At 40.0% G+C, this 18,236-nt stretch overlaps 1 protein-coding gene across 2 annotated transcripts in view; it reads right to left on the reverse strand.

The window, feature by feature from the left end:
- The window catches only part of atp13a1 (ATPase type 13A1), a 34,706-nt gene that overhangs the window by 11,824 nt on the left and 4,646 nt on the right, over positions 1-18,236 (reverse strand). The window contains exons 3-14 of one of the 2 annotated variants that reach the window (XM_012968067.3): positions 17,833-18,020; positions 14,983-15,055; positions 13,988-14,143; positions 12,784-12,853; positions 10,811-10,917; positions 10,581-10,710; positions 10,040-10,095; positions 8,855-8,981; positions 7,668-7,805; positions 6,844-6,964; positions 2,506-2,663; positions 1,330-1,505 (exon numbers count right to left, since the gene is read on the reverse strand). In XM_012968067.3, the coding sequence (XP_012823521.1) occupies positions 1,330-1,505; positions 2,506-2,663; positions 6,844-6,964; positions 7,668-7,805; positions 8,855-8,981; positions 10,040-10,095; positions 10,581-10,710; positions 10,811-10,917; positions 12,784-12,853; positions 13,988-14,143; positions 14,983-15,055; positions 17,833-18,020 (1,500 nt within the window). 2 annotated transcript variants of the gene reach the window in all.

Consider the following 18,236-nt stretch of genomic DNA (forward strand, 5'->3'; position numbering starts at 1 on the left):
GCTTTATTTGAGGGTTTTCTAGCATGAACCGCCTTTTTAAGGTCATGCCACAACATCTCAATAGGATTCAGGTCAGGACTTTGACTAGGCCACTCCAAAGTCTTCATTTTGTTTTTCTTCAGCCATTCAGAGGTGGATTTGCTGGTTTGTTTTGGGTCATTGTCCTGCTGCAGCACCCAAGATCGCTTCAGCTTGAGTTGACGAACAGATGGCCGGACATTCTCCTTCAGGATTTTTTGGTAGACAGTAGAATTCATGGTTCCATCTATCACAGCAAGCCTTCCAGGTCCTGAAGCAGCAAAACAACCCCAGACCATCACACTACCACCACCATATTTTACTGTTGGTATGATGTTCTTTTTCTGAAATGCTGTGTTACTTTTACGCCAGATGTAACAGGACACGCACCTTCCAAAAAGTTAAACTTTTGTCTCGTCGGTCCACAAGATATTTTCCCAAAAGTCTTGGCAATCATTGAGATGTTTTTTAGCAAAATTGAGACGAGCCATAATGTTCTTTTTGCTTAAAAGTGGTTTGCGCCTTGGAAATCTGCCATGCAGGCGTTTTTGCCCAGTCTCTTTCTTATGGTGGAGTCGTGAACACTGACCTTAATTGAGGCAAGTGAGGCCTGCAGTTCTTTAGATGTTGTCCTGGGGTCTTTTGTGCCCTCTCGGATGAGTTCTCTCTGCGCTCTTGGGGTAATTTTGGTCGGCCGGCCACTCCTGGGAAGGTTCACCACTGTTCCATGTTTTTGCCATTTGTGGATAATGGCTCTCACTGTGGTTCGCTGGAGTCCCAAAGCTTTAGAAATGGCTTTATAACCTTTACCAGACTGATAGATCTCAATTACTTTTGTTCTTATTTGTTCCTGAATTTCTTTGGATCTTGGCATGATGTCTAGCTTTTGAGGTGCTTTTGGTCTACTTCTCTGTGTCAGGTAGCTCCTATTTAAGTGATTTCTTGATTGAAACAGGTATGGCAGTAATCAGGCCTGGGGGTGACTACAGAAATTCATATTGAAATTGAAAATTGAAATTGATAAACCACAGTTAAGTTATTTTTTAACAAGGGGGGCAATCACTTTTTCACACAGGGCCATGTAGATTTGGAGTTTTTTTTCTCCCTTAATAACGTAAACCTTCATTTAAAAACTGCATTTTGTGTTCAATTATGTTATCTTTGACTAATAGTTAACGGTTTTTGATGATCAGAAACATTTAAGTGTGACAAACATGCAAAAGAATAAGAAATCAGGAAGGGGGCAAATAGTTTTTCACACCACTGTATATACATATACATATACATATACATATATATCTAGGCGCCTACCATTGTGTGCAATGTCTCAGGAGCACCCTTCACAGTGGCCACATAGCACAAATCCGTTGAGCCTGGGCGCTCATAGGACGCTAACACAGACATTCGTTTCAGAGAGCTGGCGAAATGAAACCTCTGATGGATTTTGAGGCCCTGCGTTTTAATACTTTTAGAGAATACTTTCTCATCTGAAAAAAAAAATGGGAGAGAAAGATATTGTGAATATTAACCCATAAAACCAGAGTCAAAGTGCATCAGTGAGAAGAAGCTTATCTACCCAGGTACATTACAGATAAAATAGAGTAGTATATATGTATAGAATCCCAAAACCTCAGCAATATAAAAATAACTTTGTATTAACAATAAGCGAAAAAAGGCTTCCAAGCACTCCAAACCTTCCAAATTATTATCTTTATTAGTCCATTAAAATGTGAACGCCTGACACGTTTCGTGCGCGTGCGCACTTACTCATAGGCTGTGAGTAAGTGCGCACGCGCATGAAACGCGTCAGGCGTTCACATTTTAATGGACTAATAAAGATGCTGTTTTAATTTGGAAGGCTTGGAGTGCTTGGAAGCCTTTTTTCGCTTATTGTTGGAATAACTCCCCTGGCTACGGGTTCGGGGCTTCTGGCACCCGAGCCACCCTGGGATCCGGGTGAGTGTGCTTTGACTGCTATCCTGAGTGTATACACCTTGTCTGACTATCAACATTTGTGTTAGGTCCGGGGTTTTTACACCCGGACCTTATCGTTTCACTGGGTATGATTAATACTTTATCGATAGTATTCTGAAGGATTTAGCCACCTCTGTCTTATTTTCTGTGCACTAAATTAACTTCACCGCTCTGTTCTTGTTTTGGCATTTAACTTTGTATTAACTCTAAATATGTATTTAGGGCTAATAGAGACTAAAGGCACCATTCTGGGGAATTGCACTCTAAAAAACTGGTTACCTTAGTTTAGAATAGAGTTACCCACCCCAAGTCATCTGCGCGAATCTGTTACTATAGTGGATCAGTGAATGTACACCAATTATATATTCTATTATCTTCATAATTTGGGCCTCCTGGTATTGTATAAAGGCTCTTATAACTGAACACACTTATCTTATCAGAAAATTGATCACAAGCTCTGTTCAGAGATGTAAATTCAGAGATTTCACACATGGACTAAAGATATGACCTTACCTTTGGTTAATGTCCAGTCAACTGCTGTAAGCATGGCTTTCTCCAGAGGATCGCCCACAAGTGTCCCATCATCCATCTGCACTAAAGAGTGGCATGTCGCTACCACCCTGTGAGTGTCCACTGGAATGTCGGAGATAGGGGTAACTTCCTTTCCATCCCTGTGGGATATAAAATACAATATCTCAGTGCTCTGATTATGTATCCTTAGTGAGATTTCTGGTTCTGTAGATGAGTAACTAAAACTCAGAACTATATGCAAAGTGAAATTACATTAGGAAGTGCTGCAGTCTCCAGTAATGAAGCTTTGTGCATACGGTCATGTACCGAAAACTCTCAACACAAGTGATGTCAAGAGATGTATGCTCTTTTATTTTACTGTATAATTAATGGTAAACACATGTTCAGGAAAAACAGGCTGGCACTCTGGTGATACACAGAAAGTCAAAAAAGCAGCTTGTAGTAGGTAGTTACATAGTTACATAGTTACATAGTTACATAGGGTTGAAAAAAGACCTGTGTCCATCAAGTTCAACCCATCCAAGTAAACCCAGCACACCTAACCCACACCTACCAATCTATACTCACATACATAAACTATAAATACAACCACTAGTACTAACTGTAGATATTAGTATCACAATAGCCTTGGATATTCTGATTGATCAAGAACTCATCCAGGCCCCTCTTAAAGGCATTAACAGAATCTGCCATTACCACATCACTAGGAAGGGCATTCCATAACCTCACTGCCCTCACCGTGAAAAACCACCTACGCTGCTTCAAATGGAAGCTCCGTTCCTCTAATCTAAAGGGGTGACCTCTGGTGCGTTGATTGTTTTTATGGGAAAAAAGAACATCCCCCAACTGCCTATAATCCCCTCTAATGTACTTGTACAGAGTAATCATGTCCCCTCGCAAGCGCCTCTTTTCCAGAGAAAACAACCCCAACCTCGACAGTCTAACCTCATAGTTTAAATCTTCCATCCCCTTAACCAGTTTAGTTGCACGTCTCTGCACTCTCTCCAGCTCATTAATATCCTTCTTAAGGACTGGAGCCCAAAACTGCACTGCATACTCAAGGTGAGGCCTTACCAGGGACCTATAAAGGGGCAAAATTATGTTCTCATCCCTTGAGTCAATGCCCTTTTTTATACAAGACAGCACTTTATTTGCTTTAGTAGCCACAGAATGACACTGCCTGGAATTAGACAACTTGTTATCAACAAAAACCCCTAGATCCTTCTCCATTAAGGAAACCCCCAACACACTACCATTCAGTAGATAGTTTGCGTTTATATTATTTCTACCAAAGTGCATAACTTTGCACTTATCAACATTGAACCTCATTTTCCAGTTTGCTGCCCAGTTATCTAATTTTGTCAAATCGCTCTGCAAAGCGGCAGCATCCTGCATGGAACTTATAGTTTTGCACAATTTAGTGTCATCAGCAAAAATAGAAACAATACTGTCTATGCCCACCTCCAGGTCATTAATAAACAAGTTAAACAGCAAAGGCCCAAGGACTGACCCCTGCGGTACTCCACTAACCACACTGGTCCAATTAGAAAATGTTCCATTTACAACCACTCTTTGTACTCTATCCTTCAGCCAGTTCTCTATCCAATTACAAATATTATGTTCTAGGCCAATATTCCTTAATTTGATCATTAACCTTCTGTGAGGTACTGTATCAAACGCTTTAGCAAAGTCCAAGTAGATGACATCAACTGCCATTCCAGCATCAAGGTTCCTACTCACCTCCTCATAAAAGGCAACTAAATTAGTCTGGCAAGATCTGTTACGCATAAAACCATGCTGGCACAAACTAATAGTATTGTGAACTGCAATGTATTCAAGTACCCTATCCCTTATTACCCCTTCCAAAAGTTTTCCTACTACTGATGTCAGACTAACAGGCCTATAGTTTTCAGGCTGAGAACGGGATCCCTTTTTAAATAACGGCACCACATTAGCAATCCGCCAGTCTCTTGGCACCATGCCAGACCTCAATGAATCCTGAAAAATTAAGTGAAGAGGTTTGGCAATCACAGCGCTCAGCTCATTTAATACCCTGGGATGAATCCCATCCGGCCCTGGACCTTTGTTTACCTTTACATGTTCAAGTCTCTTTTGAATTTCCTCCCGAGTGACCCATGCGTCAGTAGCTAAATTACTAGAACTGGGCATATTACAAGGGAAGCCTTCATTATCTGGCTCCTCAGATGTATAGACAGATGAAAAATAAGAGTTCAAAATTTCAGCTTTTTCCCCGTTTTCATCAACCAACGTACCCCCCCGTGATAATAAAGTTCCCACCCCTTCTTGCTTCATTTTTTTACTATTCACATAATTAAAAAATAATTTTGGATTCTTTTTACTCCTAGCAGCAATATCCCTTTCCATCTCTATTTTAGCTTGCCTGATAGCTTTTTTGCATGCTTTATTTGCTTCCTTGTACCTGATGAAAGTTTCTGCTGTCCCAGCTAACTTGAATGCCCTAAAAGCACGTTTTTTCTTACCAACCTCGACAATAACACTTTTATTCAGCCATAAAGGTTTTGCTTTGCGATGCCTCTCCTTGCTTACTAGGGGGATATACTGTTGCGTATACCTACAAAGCAATGTTTTAAAGATGTTCCATTTTCCTTCTGTGTCTAACCCCATGAAAAGCCTTTCCCAGTTGACACATTGCAGAGATGCCCTTATACTGGCAAAGTCTGCACGTCTAAAATTGAGTGTTTTAGTTACTCCCTTATAGCGCTGTCTCTGCAGCATTATCTCAAAGGAGACCATGTTGTGATCACTGTTCCCCAAATGCTCACCCACACAAATGTTAGAGATAAGTTCATTATTATTAGAAATCACCAGGTCCAAAATAGCGTCATTCCTAGTGGGTTCTTGAACTGCCTGAAATAAAAAGTTGTCATTTAGCATATTTACAAACCTACTAGCTTTTTCTGACTTAGCCACCCCATTACTCCAGTCAATGTCCGGATAATTAAAGTCCCCCATAACAACAACTTGACCCAGTTTTGAAGCCTCCTCCATTTGCAACAATAGCTGGGCCTCATCCCCCTCATCTATACGGGGTGGTTTATAACATACACCAATGATCATTTTCTTTGTGACCTTCAGCCCTACTGAAATTTCTACCCAAAGAGATTCGACGTTTTCATTGGTAATGTCTTTATTACATGGCTTTAAGTCTGACTTTACGTAAAGACAAACCCCTCCACCCTTTTTAATCTCTCTGTCCCTCCTAAAAAGTGTATACCCATTTAAATTCACAGCCCAGTCGCATTTATCATCCCACCAGGTCTCAGTGATACCTATTAAATCATAATTTTCAATACATGCAATAGCTTGCAGCTCCCCTAATTTACCCGACAAGCTACGCGCATTAGCCAGCATGCAGCGGAGATTATTACTTCTCCCTCTGATGTTTACATTAGCTAAGGGAGAATTAGAGCTAAGGCAATTATGAGACTGCTTTCCTTGTAACGGAAGCTCCTTATCTGATAAACTATATGCCCCCCTCACTCCTCCCCCACAACCCTTTGCTAGTCCCCCTACCCCGTCTACACTAATTTTCCCATGGAATTCTAGCTCACCCACCCCCCCCTTGTCTAGTTTAAACACTCCTCCAACCTCTTAACCATTCTCTCCCCTAGCACAGCAGACCCCCTTCCATTGAGGTGCAATCCGTCAGGGCTGTATAGATTGTACCCCAAGGAAAAGTCAGCCCAGTGCTCTAGGAACCCAAACCCTTCCTTCCTACACCAAGACTTTAGCCACGCATTTAGCTCCCTAAGCTCCCGCTGTCTCCCTAAACTTGCACGCGGCACCGGCAAAATTTCCGAAAAAATGACATTGGAGGACCTTTGCCTAATCTTAGAGCTTTAGAGTTTATTCAATCCATACATTAAACAAAAAAGCCTTTCGCGTTTTGTACCTTATATAAATATATGTCTTCTGAAAATGTTATGCAGCCTATGATTAAGTACCCCTAAGGTACAAAACGTGTAAGGCTTTTTTGTTTTATGAATGGATTAAATAAACTCTAAAGCTTTTTACCTACTACAAGCTGCTTTTTTGACTTTCTGTGGATCACCAGAGTGCCAGCCTGTTTTTCCTCAACGTGTGATCTCCTATTTGGCTCCCTAAGCTGAAGGTCTAGGGCATGAGCACCTGGACCCACCTTTACCAAGGGTTAGATTACACAATTGTGCTATAACTGTGAATCACCTTGTGGGGTATTATTTGATAATTAATGGTAAATATTGGTTGCTATTTTTTTTTCACCCGTATTTTATTTAATAACCAAGTAAAGTTACTTACTTGAGCCCAGCTACACCCCGAACAACTAGGCTATCACTTGTTAAAGTGCCAGTCTTGTCAAAGCAGCAGATTTCCACCTTCCCAGCAAAAGGAATACGGAATGGCTCAGTACAGTAAACATCTATAAAATAAAAAAAAAATGGTTGGATGTATGGATCTTATTGGCTTTTCTTATTAAACTGGTGATTGGCTCAGTAAATTAAGTAATAAATTAGGTAAAGAAAGGTCCCGGAATCAACATATGAATAAACAGCAGAAATTTCAACGGAATAAAAACATTTATTGGCTCAAATTAACAAAAAACATATAAAACATACTATACCAAACAATGGATAGGTGCATCCCAGTGCCTCATGGTACCCACTCTCCTAAAACTATGAGGCATTGGGATGCACCTATCCATTGTTTGGTATAGTATGTTTTATATGTTAGTTTTTTGTTGATTTGTAAATTTGAGCCAATAAATGTTTTTGTTTTTATTCCACTGAAATTTCTGCTGTTTATTCATAGATTGGCTCAGTAAGCATTTAAAAACAAGATGCTCTAATTGGCTGTAGGCTTCTGTAGCATGGCAGGCCTACATATTGTCTCACACTGTGGGGGCTTAGAGCAGTTGACAAGAGGTCCAATATTATATATATGATGATGAAGAAAAACCGAATTATGCAATGTATTGAACTGCAAAGGAAAATTCAAACCCAAAAAATATGATAACTTCTTCCCTAGGTCAGCACAATAACTATTAAATAATTCTGTGCAATCAATATCTGGATTGGTTTCCATTACACTTTCCATAAGATTTGAACAATACCCGTAGTACTCACAAAGCTTTGCCAATGCAATAAGGGATGTGTTCACAGCTAAGGATAGTTCAATAGGCAGCTCAGGAGGAACAACTGAGGTCAAAATTAGTGTGCACTCCAGGAACAGCTTGTAACGATTTCTGCTTGGGTCTTTAGTACCTGAAACGAAGAGCATCACAGAAGATCAGCACAGTCGTGCTTTATGGTCACAAGTGGACATTGAAGAAGATTAGTCATTAGATCAGCACTCTAGCCCTGTGCAACAAGAGTGACAAAAGACATAGAAGGAATAACTAGTTGTTAAAGGAGACATATTGGATAAATGGGGAATAACCCTAATTTTGTAGGCAATTATTAATATTATACAGGGCTGGTTTCCCTTTGGGCTAAACATTAACCCTATCTGTAACAATGGCCCCTTTATTGGGGCTCCCTATAGATCCTCTCACTTCTCCGTTCAGTGTGAAATGAAGAGTGGGCGTGTCCTAACGGTCCCTGCCAGAAGCACAGTAGGAGGGGGAGAGCCAATCACAGCCCTGCACTCACACAAGCACAGACAGGCTTCAGTTCCCTATCAGGTCAGCCTAGCTGCTGATTGGTTCCTATCCTACAGTGCAGGGTACGGAGGGCCGCCGGCTCCCCAGCTCATCCAGAGAATTCAGCCAGCAGGAAGTGGCACAGATGGGCGGGGCTAGTGGGGTTTTGGTGGAATTTCTCAATAAATCAGTTAGAAACACAACTTTTTTAAGCACAATCCTTCTATATCTAGAGGAGTATAATTCCCTGGTACATTCTTAATTTTTATAGGATGTGTCTCCATTAAAATGTATTGTTTATTGCTGCTAATTCAAGGTTTCTTAAGCTAAGTGATCTTCTCTGTAAACATTAATATTATATGCATTATTACATTGTTATAATAACAAGTGGGCACACCATGGTGGCTCAGTAGCACTTTTGCCTTGCAACACTGGGGTCCCAGCCTGGGAGGAGCTGCAAGGAGTTTGTATGTTCTCCCCGTGTCTGCATGTGTTTCCTCCTACACTCCAAAAACTTTATCCAGGTATTACACAGAACAGACAGTTAGCAAACTGCATGAATTAGTTTTCAATACATAGAAAAAACAAAATACAAGAAAAAAAAACAAGAGAGTGCTCCAAACAAGCTCCTTATGATCCAGCATAGGTTAGCAAATTAATTTAAGGAGGTACCTTCTATCCAGACATAGGCAGCAGCAGCAATGGCAAAAACCAGGAGAAAGAGAATGAAGATAAAGGTTTCCAGGTTATTAGCAGTCACTCTTTTCACCCCGAAGAGAATAGTCCGGAGTAATTTACCCTGAGGAGCAGAGAAAAAGTATTATAGGATTAATTTCTGAAATTCAGAGAAAACCAACACAATTGACAGAGAATGGCTCAGTGGTAAAATCACCGACTCAAGGAGACCAGGGTCCAATTGCTTTGTTCTTGAGTAGGGATGCACTGAATCCAGGATTCGGCCAAGATTTGGCCTTTTTTTTTTTTTTTTTTTTTCTAGCAGGATTCGGCCGAATCAATGCTCCTGGTCCCACCAAATGAGAATCCTTAAAATCACGTGACTTTTTGTCATAGACACAGAAGTTGAAAATTTTTCACTGCACAATATGCATATGTATATTAGGATTTGGATTCGGTTCGGTATTCGGCTGAATCCTTTACGAAGGATTCGGGGTTCCACCGAATCCAAAAATGGTGGATTCGCTGCATCCCTATTCTTGAGTCACTGCCATGCGAGACTGGGAAAGTTAAAGTGGAAAAATACAGATATCCAGGTTGCTAGCTCAGCCTCTCTTAAAACTTGACAGACCGTTGTCCCCTTATAGGACCAATATTAGATTCCCTATAATATCTGCTCATAGCCTATAAATAACATCAAAGATGAGAAGCATAACCAGTTGGCTGAAGCTCATCTATACAATGTGCACTAAATGCACTACAAAATCAGCCGCATTAAAACTTATTATTGGCCTAAAATCTGAACATAGGGATCTGTCTAACTATTGGTGGCCATCCAGGGGCAGATTTTAACTGGTGACGATTCAAGTCCTTTAGTCTGCTCGTGTATGGGAACCCACACAGAACTGCAGGCCTGAAACCTCAGGACAATTAGCCAGTCTAAAAAACGTTTTTGCACTTACTTAATTAGTAGTTTATGTATGCCTTTACTGTGTACAAGCAATATATTCAGATCATGAAATCAGGGTTTGAATGTGGGTGCATTCTGACGTTTGAGAGGCAGTTTAGACAAAATATTCTGCAATCCAATCAGTGGATTGTTCTCCATTGCCACCTCCAATTAGATCAAGACATGAGATGCCATACAGAAATATTTTATCAAATATGGCAAACACTACATACCTGTGAAGTGTTAAATCCTGTTCTTAGCACATAAGCCACACATCCATTATCCACAGCTGTACAGGGGTAAAAAAGAAAAAATAAAGAACGCTTAACAGACGTCATTTCCCTATGGAACCAAACTATACATTGTATCCTTATAAACAGTGCTTAGTGATGTTATCAGTTATAAACGGAGTTTAGTGATGTAATTTCTGTCACATGACTCACTTATAATAAAGTACCTCCTGTTGTAAAATATGAGGATTTTAGAAGTCACCTCAGCGTTCCATGACCTATATAAATGGAACTCCTCGGTGACTTATATTATCCCTATATTTTACAACAGGGGGCACTTTATTCACTGTATAATCTTGTACTCATTTTACATTATGTTTCTATTTATGCACAATAATGTGGCACCATCGTTTCAGCAGAGGCATCAGCCAGTACTTTGGCAAGGCCTGCTAAAACATGTTTGAAAATAAGCTTACTGGTGAACCCTTCACATTGACAGAGTTCAGCATCGTGGAAAAAAACAAACTTGAAAACAGATACTCACGTTTGAGACCACTTGTGGCCTTCTGAGGAGGAGTGTGCTGCACAACTTTGGTACCCCCGAAAATGACATGAAGTTTTGAATCTGCGCTTACATCAAGTACGTGCTCTGGATTCAGTTCCTCAACAGGCTCCTGCCCACAGAAATCAATAAGTCTTAATCACATCAAAAAAGAAATAATTGAGATTAGGATAGAAATTTTGCACTGGGTTTCTAGTACTTTCCTAACTCACCTTCATCTGAGGCACAGATTCTCCGGTAAGCATGGCCTCATCTATTATACAGCGGCCACGGAGCAGCAACACATCACAGGGAACCAAGTTATCATTGGCTGATCGACCTACATGCAGAATAAAGCAACACAGTGATTATCTTCAAGCAGGAAGATTGTAACTATATAATATACTCTAAACTGTTGCTCTTAAAATTTGAATAAGGAACAACTTTACTGGCTTTACTGTCAATAAGCAGCGATGAGCTGTGATGTTATTTTAGCTGCAAACCTGATAACTCTGAATTTCTTGTCAGCTAAGCATCTGATTTGGCCTTATCTGATCCACCATGCATGACAGCAGCAACTCATCTATGGTACATGCATACATGCACTATGCATGTATATCATATTCAGGGGCACACACTAAAGTCAATTTTATTAGGAGCCAACATTGCTGGATGTCAAATTTCTAGCAGAAATAGTCCTGGCTGGAATTGAACCTAAGAGACCAGCACTGCAAGGGAGCAAAGAAAATCACTGCTACCTATAAAGGCATTTCATTGTTTGAGTATCAATAATATATCAACATATTTGTATTACATATACATGGTTCCAAATTTAGTTTGCTCCACAAGGAAATACAAATGTGCAAGCTCTAAGTTGCCTAAATTAATAACTGACATATTATTAAACTATACAGATATTTTTGTTTCCTCAGCAAATCTGCAATCACTTTTATTTCCCATTCAGCAATAAGAGAGAAGAAAGTGCAGAGACGCTCACTGCCGGCATAAAACAAGAGTAACAGAACTCTACACGTATATCTGCGGGGCAGGTAGGAGATGTAGACAGTGGAGGTATATGCCTAGGGTGTGACCATGGTAAAAGTGGTAGGTGCAAATTTAGAAAATATGTTTATTAAGGTATACATAGCAGATTATCATTAAACCAGCATTTTCCCATGTCAGCTGGTCTGTGTCGGCCACTTCCTCCTTTAGAAAGAAATGGTGTAACAGGACTGGTGGGGGAGGAGTGCAGATAAACTTTCTTGCCTTGGGCGCCAAGCTTCCTAGTTCCAGCACGTCTTTAAGGATGCTAAGAAATAAGAGCCTATTTTAAAATATAGACTGCTCCAGAGCAGTTGACTTTGCTTTAAAATGGTCATGAGATGTGTTCGTGAGGTTCATCTACTAACTGTGGACAAATTTGCACTAGTGCAGTAACCAGTTCTAACATTCATTATTAGTCCTGCTCCTGGCTGAACAAAGCTCACCACTGATTGATTGCTGTGTGTTACTTACAAGGGGAACATTTGCCAAATGTTATGAAAACAGCCCAAGTGACTTCCAATATCTCTATAATTTAAAGGAGACATATCCTATAAAAATTATGAATGTACCAGGGAATTATACTCCTCTAGATATAGAAGGATTGTGCTTAAAAAAGTTGTGTTTCTGACTGATTTATTGAGAAATTTCCCCAAACCCCCACTAGCCCCGCCCATCTGTTCCACTTCCTGCTGGCTGAATTCTCTGGATGAGCTGGGGAGCCGGTGGCCCTCCGTACCCTGCACTGTAGGATAGGAACCAATCAGCAGCTAGGCTGACCTGATAGGGAACTGAAGCCTGTCTTTGCTTGTGTGAGTGCAGGGCTGTGATTGGCTCTCCCCCTCCTACTGTGCTTCTGGCAGGGACCATTAGGACACGCCCACTATTCATTTCAAACTCGGACAGAGAAGTGAGAGGATCTATAGGGAGCTCCAATAAAGGGGCCATTGTTACAGATAGGGTTAATGTTTAGCCCAAAGGGAAACCAGCACCGGATATTATTCATAATTGCCTACAGGGTTAGGGGTTTTCCCATTTATCCAATATGTCTCCTTTAAAGCATGGTGTACCTTATTCCCTATAGGAATTATTGCAATTTTGTGTCAATGCTTACAAGTTGGCAGTGGATTAAATGAAATCAGATTTAAGAAAACGTCTAATTTACCTATGGATACAATATCTCCTGGTATAATTTCATCACTGGAGATTGGCCTCCACTTCCGATTTCTGTAAACCTAGAAAAAAACATAAATATCTATGTTTCATGTCATGGACAGAATACAGCTAAGGGCTAGGGTATACGTGGCATTCCTCAGGGACCTGTACCAGGCAAATGCCTCAGATCTCCTGGCACTATTTTCCTTTGCGTACAGTGTCATTAGCATCGGCAGGTATGACGCGGTGATTAACTGTAGTCCGGTCCCCTGACAGTCTGAGGGACCGTGAACTGGCCCCTTGTTTAAAAAGTTTGAGGACCCCTGTTCTAGACAAAATGAGCATTCCTCCCCAAAGCTTGTATTCGACCTGACTATGAATCAATATCTGACTCCTGCATGAAGAGACACAGATATCTAAGAGCAGGACTGTGAAGAATACCTTATTATTATTTCAGAAATGGCACAATTTTTTTAACTGATTACAGTTTCTTATTTCACTGTGATGAAGCTTATATTAAATTCCATTTTGCCATAGTTCCCCTTTAAGCACTGCCCATCCTCCATGAGCCTATCAACACCATAGGTACCTTAGTAAAGGTTTGAATCTGATTAGATATACTGATTAGGTATATGACCCTATTTAAATATTTCTCAAGAGAAATCCCTAGAAGCCAGTATCCAGAGAATGGCACAATGGTTTTAAAAATGCCTTATTCCAGGGCTGCAGATCAGAGTCAACATGGTGCCTTTGTATTTTCACAGTGCGGAAAACAAAACTTTATCCCCCATGAGTATCAAGATCTGGGGTTAACACTGCAGACATTTCAAAACTGTATCCCTTTTACAGGGACACAATTTTGAAATTTCTAACCCTATTTTGGGAGATGCTTGTGTTTCATACAGCAGTGGATAGCGCTGTTTTCTTATTGGCCAATGGCAAAACAGTTGGAAAGTGGTACTGCAAGCAGCTATGAGTTTCAAAGGAACCAAAACTGTTATGTTTGAATAAAGCATTTTCCAGAAATGCTTCATAACTTAAAGAGCGCTAAAGCTACAACATATTTGTTGTTTAGAGGTTAAGAAAATGCCCAGATAATCTTCTTTGATTATGTTTGGGATTCCTCTGTATTAGGAATCAATGACTCTTGTGAGCCAGATTTGTAATCAATTCTGATTTAACATAGACAACCCAATAATTGATAGCCCCCTTACCTGGATCATATAGGGCTTATTACCCATCTTCCTGATTTCCGACAGATTTTTCATTTGCTGTTGGACCAAGGAAGCCTCAAATGCTACCAGCATGAAGAGAGTGAATACACTGTAGTACCAGTACTCGTCCAGACACCATAAACCTACACAAAACACCTACACACAAGAGTATCTAAGATGTAAATAGTTTTTTTTAATAAAGGCAAAAAAAATAATAATACAGCAATCAATTGTACCCTAAGGTAAAACCCGGGGTGCTCTATAATTCAGTATACAGTGACAGAATGACTGCATATATATAAGGAGGTCTAATGTATTATATTAGCAACCAGCAAGCTGTTACTCAGCAAGAAACATTTTTTCTCTTCAAGTAACTTGTTTTTGTGCCCTATTAGGTATCATTAGCCCTAAAAAAAATGCAACGCCAATTTTAAACTTAAATGGTGCAGATTTAGCTGGCCCGATTCAAGACACAGCCAGTATAGTCCATTGAACTGTAGGCTAATTCATGCTTTCCCGAATGCACCAAAACGTGGGGAAAAAAATCTATTTAATTAGCCTAAGTAAACTGGCTGTCTTTGTACCAAGGCTGCTTGGCATTCCCAGGTCAGGCAGTATGACAGATTTTAATTTTGCCAACCATCTCTGCATGTATGACATCTTGGGGGACAATTTTTATAGCCTGTCCCGGGGTCCTATGGACCAATTTAAAACTACTGAACATTCTTAAGTTATGTGTAGTTATATGTTCTTTTATTGTGCAAAACAGTTTTTTGTTTCAGATTTTTTTAAGGGTCTTTTATCCTGGATAAAAATGGGTATAAGCTGCTTGATTTAAAAGCTTTTCTGAGTATTTTCTGATGCAGAATCTGTTGGAAATTAAATAAAATTCCATAGGCCCCCACTTGCCTGCACTCCTTATGTTATGGAGATGCTACCTAGAGAGGTAATCATGCAAAACAACTTCATAAGGAGAATGCCAACAACAGACTTACCTGGAAAACGAAGAAGGGGGCGATTGCTCGCTCTTTGAAAAGATGTAAGAAATCTGGAACAACCATTTCTGCTCTGAACAGAGAAAAAAGGAAAGATTTTTTAGCATTATATATGTTGCCAAGACTAAAAATAGCTTGTAATTTGTGTGTGTGTATATATACAGTGGAGGAAATAATTATTTGACCCCTCACTGATTTTGTAAGTTTGTCCAATGACAAAGAAATGAAAAGTCTCAGAACAGTATCATTTCAATGGTAGGTTTATTTTAACAGTGGCAGATAGCACATCAAAAGGAAAATCGAAAAAATAACTTTAAATAAAAGATAGCAACTGATTTGTATTTCATTGAGTGAAATAAGTTTTTGAACCCCTACCAACCATTAAGAGTTCTGGCTCCCACAGAGTGGTTAGACACTTCTACTCAATTAGTCAACCTCATTAAGGACACCTGTCTTAACTAGTCACCTGTATAAAAGACACCTGTCCACAGAATCAATCAATCAAGCAGACTCCAAACTCTCCAACATGGGAAAGACCAAAGAGCTGTCCAAGGATGTCAGAGACAAAATTGTAGACCTGCACAAGGCTGGAATGGGCTACAAAACCATTAGCAAGAAGCTGGGAGAGAAGGTGACAACTGTTGGTGCGATTGTTCGAAAATGGAAGGAGCACAAAATGACCATCAATCGACCTCGCTCTGGGGCTCCACGCAAGATCTCATCTCGTGGGGTGTCAATGATTCTGAGAAAGGTGAAAAAGCATCCTAGAACTACACGGGAGGAGTTAGTTGTAAGAAATCGTGTATTTGGGTGCCATTATTTGTGATATATATAAATATATATATATATGTGTGTTTGTGGCTCTATTGTGTTATACACTGAGTATGGGGGGAGCTCTACTGATTACTATAAACCAGTTTTTCAAGTTGCACCCGAAGCCAAATCTCCATATCTAAGGGTTTTTCTGTGGATGGTGGGACAGTACGTCTCAGAGAAGCCATAAAAACTCAACAGTTACTGAACAATGGGCAGGGTGTGGTTTTATCAACCCCCATCTGATCAGTTGGTATGTGGGGGGCAGTGGCTGAAAGGTGCATAAATGTGGGCTGGACAGTGGTCAAGAGAGCAACCTGGGGGGAGCAACCTGGGAAAAGAACCTGGAAGGAGCACCTGGGGACTGGATCAGAACTGACCGGGCAAGATGTGAGACAGACCAGAGAGAAGAGGCCATGGCTAGAGAAAAGGAACGAGACCACCATGTTCTTTGTTTATCGGTAGCTATAATGTAGATTTTGTCATTAATCTGTAAATGTAAATTATGTATATATATTGTTTTGTTAACTATTCATTTAAGTGTAACAATCCATTGATTTGCTACTCAATATATTCATTGTAATATACACTTATTGGTGTGGGTTATTTGTCTGCTTCTCAAAAGAACCGGAACCCTAGTAAGAGGGGTGATTAATATTATTATTAATATTATATTATTATTATATATAGTTCAAATCTTACATAGTTAATGACCTCAAATTAGCAGGGACCACAGTCACCAAGAAAACCATTGGAAACACATTACACCGCAATGGATTAAAATCCTGCAGGGCTCGCAAGGTCCCCCTGCTCAAGAAGGCACATGTGCAGGCCCGTCTGAAGTTTGCCAATGAACACCTGAATGATTCTGTGAGTGACTGGGAGAAGGTGCTGTGGTCTGATGAGACCAAAATAGAGCTCTTTGGCATTAACTCAACTCGCTGTGTTTGGAGGAAGAAAAATGCTGCCTATGACCCCCAAAACACCGTCCCCACCGTCAAGCATGGGGGTGGAAACATTTTGCTTTGGGGGTGTTTTTCTGCTAAGGGCACAGGACAACTTATTCGCATTAACGGGAAAATGGACGGAGCCATGTATCGTGAAATCCTGAACGACAACCTCCTTCCCTCTGCCAGGAAACTGAAAATGGGTCGTGGATGGGTGTTCCAGCACGACAATGACCCAAAACATACAGCAAAGGCAACAAAGGAGTGGCTCAAGAAGAAGCACATTAAGGTCATGGAGTGGCCTAGTCAGTCTCCGGACCTTAATCCAATAGAAAACCTATGGAGGGAGCTCAAGCTCAGAGTTGCACAGAGACAGCCTCGAAACCTTAGGGATTTAGAGAGGATCTGCAAAGAGGAGTGGACCAACATTCCTCCTAAAATGTGCGCAAACTTGGTCATCAATTACAAGAAACGTTTGACCTCTGTGCTTGCAAACAAGGGTTTTTCCACTAAGTATTAAGTCTTTTTTTGTTAGAGGGTTCAAAAACTTATTTCACTCAATGAAATGCAAATCAGTTGCTATCTTTTATTTAAAGTTATTTTTTCGATTTTCCTTTTGATGTGCTATCTGCCACTGTTAAAATAAACCTACCATTGAAATGATACTGTTCTGAGACTTTTCATTTCTTTGTCATTGGACAAACTTACAAAATCAGTGAGGGGTCAAATAATTATTTCCTCCACTGTATATCCCCTATAATTTATATCCTTATAAATGGTGCTTAGTGATGGCATGAATAATAATCGATGCTCAGTGATGTAATGTGTGTCACAAGACATTAAAAACAGGGGGTACAGTATTTTAATATACAAGTTTCAAATATGAGGATATTAGAAGCAACTTTAGAATTCCATGACCTTTATATAAGCAATCATTGTTATGGATCAAAGTACTAAAAGAAAAAATGGATAATAGAATGCTAACCAACTTTATTGCTTGTATTACATGTTTTGGTTTTTGCACACAGCTCTAAGGGAGTGTAGGTTGCAACAAAAACTATGGAACTTATTAAAGAAAACTCATACATACTTGTTAGTTCCGTATTTCTTTTCAGCAGCTTTAATATCCACATCTTCCATGTAACCTTTAGCATTCTGGTAATAGGAAAGCTGGCGTTCCAAAGGAAACACAACTTGGAGGAATCCCTTCTTCTCCTCTGCATCATATGAATATTTGATCTTCTGGAATTCAAAGAAGATGTTTTCTTTTCCATCTTCCTGCTGAGGAAAAAGAAATATATTTAGTGCACAACCTCAATGTAAGCACCGGACACCTGCAAACTGTCAATTTTTATTAAAAACTGACATTTTTATTAAAAATACATGTTACCACTTACATTTGACTGGTAGGAAAACAGTTAATATGGCATGCATGCAACATTGTTCTAACCGCCAAACAGTGATAGTATCCAAAACATGTACTGGACGTCTTTC

This window comes from Xenopus tropicalis, chromosome 3 (genome assembly GCF_000004195.4).
Source record: "Xenopus tropicalis strain Nigerian chromosome 3, UCB_Xtro_10.0, whole genome shotgun sequence".
Taxonomy (NCBI): Eukaryota; Metazoa; Chordata; class Amphibia; order Anura; family Pipidae; genus Xenopus; species Xenopus tropicalis.